We start from the raw sequence: 10,814 nt of genomic DNA, 5'->3' as shown, positions 1-10,814 counted from the left end.
CACTTCGAACTCACACTTCACAGTCAACAGTCACGAGTCACCGCGAGCGCAAGCAACGAATCCTTGTGTTGGCTGCAGTGTTTTATTACAAATATTTGAAAACTTTTTACTAATGGCATGATTATTTTTTCAACTAAATTCTTTATTGAATATTTCTATAAATATCTAATAATATATATACTGACAAAGAAAATGATTCAACAGTTGTGGGACCAATCCTTACAGACTGCTATAGCATCTGAATGCATTTGAATCATTTTGTCAATAAATAAGGTAACTGTATACTAATACCCAGGCAGCTAAGAAGTGATGTTCTAGTATCCTGCCATTTTCTTGTAAAATTATTGAAAAAATTAATTACTAAATTACTGAAAACGTAGCAATTAATTACGTTATTTATTTTGATAATGAAAATTCATCGATTGTGTTTGAAGCTGTCTAAGTTCGTAAGGGATTTTGAAAAAAATGGTTTGAAACGTCATAATTTGAAATTGAAAAGCAGACAGCTATTGGTCTTAAGCAAGAAAACTTTGCAAAACAAAAATTGCATTTACTGAACAATAATTAACTCGATTATACCATTTAAAACGTTTTAAAACTTGTTCGAACGCCCTTAAAATCATGCGATTTATGATAAGAAATATTAATAGTATTGGTAGTATTAACGTTCGTAAATTAAATAATAAATTCAAGTTGTCCTTGAATATACCATATTTTATAAAACGCATGGTTCCTACAACATCTTAGATGAATCAATTTTTGGACGCAATTTTAGTATGTGTTATTTTACATAGAAAAAAAACGCCGAAGCTACAGTTCTAAATCCTAATATCGCACGTAAGCACCTAGAATCATATGAGCATCAGTTTTTATTTAAGTCGATTCCGAAGCCATTTTAGACTTGAAAAATTAAAAAAATTTAGTGTCGTACCTTTCAACAGTCCAAAAACCTCCAAATTTTTTCATATTTTCGAATTAACTTTATGACTTGATAAAAATTATGGAAAATTTGAAAAGTTAATGTGAGCGATCTGATTTGAAAGTGACCTGGAAATTCATCTTTTATTTGGTCCGAAAGACATATAATTTAAACAAAAATCGTTTTTTGGAATTGGAAGCGAGTTGTTTTGCCTCATCGCATTACTCGTTTCAATATTGACATTCATTCTTGGAGCTAATAAAAGGAATGATGAACTTTTACTTGAGCGACTCGAATCTCATCAGCAAAAAAGTGCAAAAGTTCGGTCGCTTACCTGCAGTTGTTAATAAAGTACGCAAGTTGTATAGGCGGAACAGCTGGCTGCTGGTGACCTCTGCAGACCGTCGAGCGAAGCTAGCACCATTGCTACGTAACGAAAGGCGTGTACTGTTTAGCAAAACTTTCCCGGGCATACATACGAGAACCGTCAAGCGATCTTATAGCTAGCTATATACGAAGATGCAACTATATATAGATATGTTAATGCGCAAAGCAGAGCAAATTGCCGTAGTCCATGAGTCAGCGCCGCACAGCTGTTCGAGGCTCGGGCTCTCGAGTCTCGATGTGTATTGCTCGTATGTGTGCATTCGTTGCAAACACATACCTATACGTGGATGGCGTACACATGCGCGCTTACACATGTAAACATGCTCCATTGAATCATCATATGATACCAAAGAGCCGCAGCGTAACTCACGAGCGATTTTGTCAGATCGCAAATAGCTTCCACTTGTTGATACACACGTACATGGAGAATATCGCTGTGCGCACGAGATAAAAATTCCTCGGAGCTGGCTGCAGTCGAAAGGCGCTCGTAACTCGTCGTTCTCGGGGGCCAACGAAAATATTAAGCTCGAGTCATCTGTGCACCGCGCACACATAGCTTCACGCGTGACATGTGTGTTAGTGAGTGCCGTTAAAGGACCGGAGCAGCGTGGCGTGTTGTTGCGTCGCGCGAACGAACAAGGTACTTATAGCAGCCGGCGCTCACCTTAGCAGTCAGCGCCGAGGCCCGAAACAGAGATAGAGAGAAAAAGAGAGATACGCATCAAGGCACAGATTTTTCGACACGTCTCTTTGCGGACGCGCTTATTATTCGGCCGATTACCCAGAGGTGAGTGGGCACCTTTATTCGAGCCAACGCTCTCTTTTCCCTCTCACACCCTCGTGAAACTTTTATAATAGTGCCTGCACGCGGCTAGCGAAAGTAGCGAGAGCGAGAAAGCCCGCGACGCATCGGTCTTATCGTATACCAGTTTGCATGAATCAGCATTTTTTCCTCGGCTTTTCGCCATTCTCCGTGTATTCTGTATGTACGTGCTCGTACCGATAATAGTCACACGAACGCGTGGGAGGTGCAACATCTTATTTTCAGAGATTTTTCCTTTTTTTTTTCTCCCGACGAGCACCATTTTTCCCCCTTTTTTCTAATAAAACATAATTCCAACGCGCATTCCGACTATCTTGTTTTCGATCCATTTATCCAATTAATCTTCAAGCACGTCCAGAGCTCTCGCAACTGATAAGAACGAATTTTCGAAATCTCGCCTAACGATTACTTTCAGACAACTGAATAAACTTAAGAAACTAAAAAAACGACATATCGATCGAGCGCGAGAATTGCAGAAAAATAATGCAGAGTGATTAAAAGCCAAGATTTCACGGGGTGTTGGAATAAACTCCATATTCTTTTTTCCAGTATTAATTCCGATAAAAAGAAAAAACGAAGAAACTTAATTACATCTCGGGAGAATGGAGATCGCTCGTTCAGCCGCATACTCAGCTTCTTTTAATAAATCTGGCCAGGTTTTAACGGCGTACAAATGAGCTTAACTTATCACGAGAGATCGGATTTTACATTTAAAAATTCTAGAATTAAATTTTAAAAGCCTTTGAAATATGACTTGTGCTATATGCTACGTGGGTGGTGCCTTACGAGCGCGTGCCCTCGGAATTAGCTACTCGACAAGCTTAAAAAGACATCCTTCGTACCATCTGCCTGCGCAAGTCCAAGCAACGAGCTTTTAATGGATTTTTCTATAATTGCACGAGTTTTTTGTTATAGATAATTCAAAATGATACTATGTTTTTTTTTCGATTCAATAATGCCATAACGAAATTTGAAACGTGACTGGGAATTATTGACGCGATAGCCGAGAGTCAAGAAGTCAAAGTTATCCCGGGCCATGCTAAAAAAATAAACTACAGTAGCAAACCAATGATAACAAAAAAGAGTACTGCAACTCATTGAACTACACGCCCATTGCCGTAGAACGCGCGTTGTAGTATAAAGTTCATGTATACGCTCGCGTGCGGGGCTCGAGGAAATTAAAAAAACAAGTTATAGACACTAGAGCTCGCAGAAATACGTATAGTAGCCTTTTATCACTACGAGAGGATGTGGATATTTTGTGTATCGAACTGCGGCCAAGTGCTATACGATCGGGCTTTATTACGAAATTCTAGTAGTACTCGCCGACGAGAGAATAGTAAAGCGAGACTTTTATCACTCGCCTCCCGACGAAGATTAAACACTTCTTTCTCTTTATTGTAACGACTATCGACCTTTATTTTTGTTTTCAGTGTGAAAAAAAGATAACAACAAAAGCAAGAAGAAAGAAAGTAAGAGAAAATCATGAAAGTAATAGCGGCGCTGTGGATACCGGCCAAGAGTGGCCTCAACGAGGCGTTCAAAGGCCGAGAACCCTGGGAGATCGTTGGCATGACCTCGGCGACCATACTTGCTGCTGTTTGGTTTTACAATATTATCAATCACGAGGAGAGTGAGTAATACAACCAATTTGATCATTGTTCTCGTTACAAATTTTCATCAATTTTTAAGGATAACCAAATTCATTTATTTGAAGATGCATACTTACACTTGTCCTAAAAAAATGACTCTTGACTCACTTTTGATAATCACTCATACCTTTGATAAGCTCAATGAGATACATTTAACTTTGTCTCTTTTACACTTGTATTCGTGAGATTTTACGTGCTTTTGATATCTATAGTAGTTTGCCCTCATAGCTACGCCGCTCCGTCGGATCTGTCACCCTCGGCTGCTGATTGTCAAAGTGTCAAGATTATAGCCCGAGCATAGTGCAAGATTGATGAACGTGCTAGTTGTATACATTATAGCGTGTGAAAAGTTCTACTTCCTCGCACGGTTGGCGATCATAAAATCGACTTTCCACACGTTATAATGGAAAGTATAGTTCACAACTGGGATGATTGTCAATCTTGTATCTCTCTACGCTCGGGCTGCAAACTTGACACTCGTGCGAGGTAGACAACCTACCGCCCCCGTTGCGTAATCTACTATTTAAGATGCTTAGAAGTGCGTAAAGCAAAACTTTCTACACGATTTATTGGTCATAATATTTTGTTCCCATGAGTCGGTATCACTTCTTCGTGCCTGTGTATAAGCATAGACGATCCTATCACCCCGCCTGACCCTTGAAAGTGCTATCGAACCTCCTTAAGTAACCTCGGAGCGCGTTTGCAACATCTAGTTTGCTTAAAAGCAAGATTTCAAACCTCATGTCGTACGAAAATTTGGTCAAATGTTGTCGTAGCGCTAGTTACGACGTTTAAGGTAGCCATTCCTGGAGTTACGTAAGGTATCATCCGGTGCATCCATCGACCATTTGTCGACCGATCCCATTGGGATATCTCACCATCTCGTTTTTGAACTCCATATAAATCATCAAATTTTATATACTTTTATTGTAAATTAAAATATACTTTCTTAGATATAAAAGAGCGCTTGAAGAAGTTGACAGTGAAATTTGGTCGAAAACTACCGGCGATCCAAAAGATGATCCAGAGTAAGATTGATGAATTGGACGACGATTTCCAAAAAGACGCAATGAAGAGGCTCAAAGGCGAGAAATTTTTTACGACTCTGCCTGATGGGCCTATGGATCATCAGGAAATTCTGAAAATCGTTGAGCACAGCGTCGATTTGGGTAAGTCGTGACAACAAAACAAACGTGTGTTTGTTTGTGCATGTGTGTCAGTCAACGAAGTTTAATTAACATCGCACTTACCCCTGTAATACTTTGTTAACTTTTCGTAATGAGCGATTCTAGTTAATTAAGTAATGCAAAATAATTACAATCGGCGCATGTCAATGAACGTCGCGCTGTACAACTACAATTTACGCATACAAATGACCTCATTAAACGAACATATACAGTATTTGCGTCGCGTGCGCTTAAAAATATGATGATACTAAATAATAACGACAATTTTTATACCAAAAGGTAGGAAAAAAGGGCTGAAATCGATTGAAACGTTCTTTCAAAAACCAAGAACAGCTGAAAATATATATTACTTTTAATAAACAACCATCGTGTAAAGTAGCGGTTTTTGTTTAAAAATTTTCCGCACTAACACACATATACACTCATACTACATGAAAATTTATTTAACAAAACGTGACACCATAAACGAAAGCAATTTAAAGTCGTATAAAAATTTTCTGCGTGCCTCGTTACTTCGGCATTTTAATTTTATTCGACTGTTGGGGAAAACAAGGCGATTACGATTGGAAGAACGGCCGAGTGTCTGGCTGCGTTTACAGAGCGAACGATGAAGACCTCGCTAGCCTCGTCAAAGAAGTGTACGGCTTGGCCTCGCTCACGAACCCACTTCATCCCGACGTCTTCCCGGGCATCTGCAAGATGGAGGCCGAAGTCGTCAGAATCGCTTGTCGATTGTTCAACGGTGATGATAATTCCTGCGGTACCGTAAGTATTACACCCACTTGTACGCTATAGAGTGTTCAATTCCGTAAAAGCTGAAAACAAAAAAACAGTGTAAAAGGGATCGCTCGATGTATTCGAGTAAGCATCAGTAAAAACAACAGTAGATGGATTAGCATAGCTAGTGTGCCCACTTGACTATTTTGAGCAGTTGCAGAATTAAACGCCTTATTATAGTGCAGCTATCATAGCGGGCAAAAAAAGAGATGGGGTAGCTCATTTTTTATAATCACTGCTCAAATGATTAAAAACCACTTCAATTAGATTAAAAAAAATAAATTTAATAAAATTGCAAAAAAAATTTTAAATCATAACTTTTGACTTATTCTAAAATGATTGAAAAAAATTTTTTTTTCACTCCTTTATTTAAAAAAGTAAAAAAATTAAAAACGATTAAAAAAAATTTCTGAACCATTTTAGAGAAAACTATATAGATTAAAACAAGTTGATCTCGGGCTCGCTAAAAATCTTTTTTTTTACGAGGAATCAAAATGAGGTTTTAGCAGCTTTATCATTATATTGAAAAAAATATCTGAAATGTTAATATATTTGAACGAAGGTGTGAGATAGATTTTCCAACGTTGTTTCTACAGATTCTAAGAGAAATATAAAACTAGTATATTGCAAAAAGAGTTCATTAATTTTAGCCAAGTTGAAATAAAAAAAACGAAAAATTGCGCGGTAAAGATTCAATTTTATAGTAATAGGATGATGTCAAATCCAGGCGACGTGCCTTTGATTTTTTCTGACCCACGGGAACTTTTAACACAAATCTGGCAACGATAGCTGTTTGAATGACTCGTACACACATTGACATTGATACGTTCGTGAAAATTTTTGGTACGCAGCTATATGCAACTAACCAATGTCTAAATTACAAGTAACGCAATGTCTAAAAAAACAAAGTCACGTGCACAGTCGTGAAAATGTATATTTAAAAGAAGCTTCTCATTAATACATAAATTTTTTTCTTCGCTTTGTGTAAACGCAGATGACGACTGGCGGAACAGAATCGATACTACTGGCTTGCAAAGCCTACCGGGACTACGCCAAAGAAGTCAAGGGCATTACGAAGCCGGAAATGGTCATGCCTACCACCGCCCATTCAGCCTTTGACAAAGCGGCTCAGTACTTGAAAATTAAAGTGCGCACCGTGCCGATACACCCGAAAACCTACACGGTCAACTTGCAGGACATGAGAAAGGCGATAAATCGCAATACGATTATGGTGAGTTAGCTTTTGCCTTTTTCTTTTCTTTCTTATATAATATACGCACATATGCTCGACAGTATAAATGCAATAAGCGTTTAGAGAGATATTTACGGTGCGAGGCTCCACGCATACGTATACGGGTGGTTAAATTAAACGAAGATACATTAGTTGTACGTGAGACGCTTACTTGTGCTTTTATATTCGCAGCTATATATATACTTTTATGAAAAAGGGCAGCCAACAAGCTAGCTAACACGCGCTTCGAGTTCAGCGCGGCAGCTCGCGCTGCTTTACTCTTCATTCGCGCGTTATGTGCCATTGTCAGTTTGATCAGAAAATCTTTGTGCTTATGGAAATAAGTACCATTGTTATACGGTTGCGTCTATTGTATAAAATATCAACGGTAATGGGCAACGATTTGTTAGCGACCACTTCGCGCTTTCGGTCATTAGTAATTGTAATCGACTCTCAGTCACACCTTTTTTCGGTTTTGCAGATAAACGTGGCAAAAGTTTTCATTAGCTATGCAAAATAGCCACGAGCTTGCCTCGTTTCGCTACGTGTTTAAACCTCCTTTGCCGACAAGATAATTCTAAAATATGGAAAATCTCGTTGAGAGGGGAGCTTTGAACACTCAAAGCTGCGCACTCTTTCTCGCGTTACGAACAACTTGAATAAAAAAGTGGACTTTGAATTTACATAAATTTGCATCAATGCGCGTTAATTAATGAAGCATGAAATTTTTCTGTTCTGTAGCTCGTCGGCTCAGCACCAAACTTCCCATACGGCACGATGGACAACATCACGGAGATCTCGCGTCTCGGACTGGAGTTCGACGTGCCCGTCCACGTGGACGCTTGTCTTGGTGGCTTTCTCATTCCGTTCATGCGCCAGGTTGGATACTACTTGCAGGATTACGATTTCAGCTTGCCCGGCGTCTGCAGCATTAGTGCCGACACGCACAAGTATGGTTATGCTCCTAAGGGCTCATCCGTCGTATTGTATAGGGATAAAAAGTATCGCCATCATCAATATACCATCTCAACCGAGTGGCCGGGTGGTATTTACGGCTCACCGACCATCAATGGTTCCAGAGCAGGGGGCATCATTGCCGCCTGCTGGGCCACCATGATGTACTTTGGTCGCAAGGGCTACCTCGACGCTACACAAAAAATCATCTATACCGCTAGATACATCGAAAAAGAGTAAGTTGAAAAATTTATGCGAAAAAATAAATTCTTGTTCTGTCGCACTTATTTATATAAACTTTTTGTTACTAAAGCATCGAATACTATTGGTTCAATTAAAAAAAAACGTAGCCAGTTCATCAAACTGCTCACTGCGTGCATATGAGTGTTGTCGGTTGAAACGATATTTTTCAAGTCCCAAAACATTTCTTCAAAAAATTAACTGATTTTTTGATGAATAACGGTGCCTTATTGTTTTTAAAACTATAAAATGAAAAACTGCACACTAACACACTTACAGCTCGTTTAAAATTATTAAAAATCTATATCAATGTTATATTACATCGCGATGGCAAAATGCATGATTAATTTTTTACTCAAAACCATCGAAAACGTTTCTAAATACAGGCATTTTGAAAAATTTTCCACTATTATAATGTTTAAAAAATTTACTCGTTTTTCCGTAGCAACTGACACAATAATAACCAAAACTCGCAGTATTCTTAAACATATTCAACAAAATTGGTTAACAATAGAAGCACGAATTTTGAAGCTTTGTCCGTTGATGGAGCTTGTTTTAATTAAGGTAACCCACCTCTGAGTGACAGACATAATAATGCAAAAATAGACCTATTTTGGCGAGAAAAAGAATCAAAAAGTTTATTTCATTCAGTTGGAATGTATCCTCACTCGAAGTTGATAAAAAGGCGAAAGTTTTTTTATTTATATATAAATGTATCAATGTAATATAATTAATATATCAAAATATTCACATGCAACTGTGTCGAGGGAGGTGACAAGAAAAACATTGTTTTAGCCAATCTCACAAGTATATATAAATACGATACCAACTGATTCTAGACTATCGCTCAATTAGTTTCGTTAATATTTTCGAACTCACTTGCAATTTGATTTTAAACTTTTTGAGAAATCGATACTCACGAGCACAGCAGGTTTAATTGATCGTGCAATTTATATTCTACTCATTTCAAACGGCTCGTTTAACTAATTGTTTCGAGATTTGGCGAATCGAATTATATCGTTTTATTTCTTTTATATCGCTGTAGTGAGTGCGACAGCTCTTTTTAATTAAATGACGATGAAACTGTATATTGCGTCAAAAAGTTGCGATAAAAGAATTAGCACTGCGGTTTTGTCCAAATTGCTGCGCTTAACGAGCCTTCAGAGAATTTAATACGTATCGGAGAGCTCATCCAACAAAAAATTTTTACCTCTACTGCTTGAATTCCGCAACATCGATTCACATGCTCTTTCATTTCTCGTCCCTTACATGACAAACACACACTTACACGCGCACATGTACTCACGTTCAATTAATTTTTTAATTCAATGATAATTATACGATGGCTTGGATTGCAGGCTACGCAAACTCCAGGGGATTTACGTAATGGGTAAGCCAGCGACCTCCGTAATAGCCGTGGCCTCAGATGACTTTAACATTTTTCGGCTCTCGGAAGCTCTGAATAAGCGTGGTTGGAACCTCAATACTTTGCAATTTCCCAGCGCTTTGCACATCTGTGTGACGCTCGTACACACGGAGAAAGGAGTCGCGGAGAAATTCGTCGCTGACCTTAAGCAGGATCTCGAAAGCATTCTCAAAGCACCCGGTGAACAAGCCTACGGAATGGTAAGTATAGCAATTTTCCACGCTTAAATGTTTACGCTTTCGCTTTTTCAATCGATCCACCATCATTCATAAGCCCCCTCGATGATAATTTATTGATGATATATTAACGATTAATGCATCATTTAGAACTTTGATGTTCAAGATTGGATGCATGCGCCTTTAGGTCAAATTTGAGAGGATTATAACGTGCTAGATAAACTCTACTTGTGTGGCTTGAAAATTAAATAAAAGTTTCACGCCATTATCGAAGAAAATAAGATCGCGATGAAACGAGGGAAAAAACTTATCGAAACTAATGTTCAGCTTATTTTTCTAGGTTCCTAGGCTAGTTGAGAAAATAGAGTTATCGGGTATATGTTACCGCGAGTGTATGTGCAGCTGATCATCGTGTGATTTATTTTATGTGCGCTTCTTCGATAAAAAGCGTTTTTTTTTCTAGTACGTCGCAAAGTGCGAGCTGAGATTGAATTAGAATTAAAAAAAATATTACCGAGTATATTACACACAACCGATACATAATCGATATCAAGCAGGAAACAAATATTAATAAAGAAAAAATATCTATTATTTGGTTCGTCTACGCATAAACAATTTTTAATATAATCGAATTATATTCTAGTTGTCTCGTAAAAATAATTGACGGATTTAAGGTAGCTGGGTGATGATAATAATAATAATATCGATTTAGCGCATCTAGGTTGGTATTTACAAACTACGACGTATCGTAATTGAGTGATTCTGACTAACTTTTAAAATAACGCCTAAAAAAATTTTTGATGAAAAATTTAGCGGCACAGTATCCGGAATGAATTTTTCTTGAATATTATCAACAAAGAATCCCAAAAATAACTTTGGGCTTTATTTTCCTCCATAGTCCATTTGGGAAACCCGATTTAAATGTGGGTCAAAATAAAACTTCTTCAAATTTTCGAATGACACCGATCTAGATGCGCTTTTGATATGTTATAGTACATGGTAAAAAAATCCTAAAGCCAAAATTTTACTCCCCATCCCCCCC

General features: G+C 38.0%; 1 protein-coding gene across 1 annotated transcript in view; it reads left to right on the top strand.

Moving 5' to 3' along the window:
* Nucleotides 1–1,666: 1,666 nt before the first annotated feature.
* The window catches only part of LOC106658772 (sphingosine-1-phosphate lyase), an 11,697-nt gene continuing 2,549 nt past the window's right edge, over nucleotides 1,667–10,814 (top strand). The window contains exons 1-7 of the mRNA XM_014380884.2: nucleotides 1,667–2,093; nucleotides 3,563–3,762; nucleotides 4,735–4,950; nucleotides 5,522–5,733; nucleotides 6,740–6,976; nucleotides 7,718–8,166; nucleotides 9,529–9,796. Of these exons, the coding sequence (XP_014236370.1) occupies nucleotides 3,615–3,762; nucleotides 4,735–4,950; nucleotides 5,522–5,733; nucleotides 6,740–6,976; nucleotides 7,718–8,166; nucleotides 9,529–9,796 (1,530 nt within the window). The 5' untranslated portion in view covers nucleotides 1,667–2,093; nucleotides 3,563–3,614. The remainder of the gene's footprint in view (nucleotides 2,094–3,562; nucleotides 3,763–4,734; nucleotides 4,951–5,521; nucleotides 5,734–6,739; nucleotides 6,977–7,717; nucleotides 8,167–9,528; nucleotides 9,797–10,814) is intronic.

This window comes from Trichogramma pretiosum, unplaced genomic scaffold (assembly GCF_000599845.2).
Source record: "Trichogramma pretiosum strain Unisexual culture from Peru unplaced genomic scaffold, Tpre_2.0 scaffold5, whole genome shotgun sequence".
NCBI lineage: Eukaryota > Metazoa > Arthropoda > Insecta > Hymenoptera > Trichogrammatidae > Trichogramma > Trichogramma pretiosum.
The sequence above is the reverse complement of the archived record's forward strand: the minus strand, read 5'-3'. Positions and strand labels throughout refer to the sequence as shown.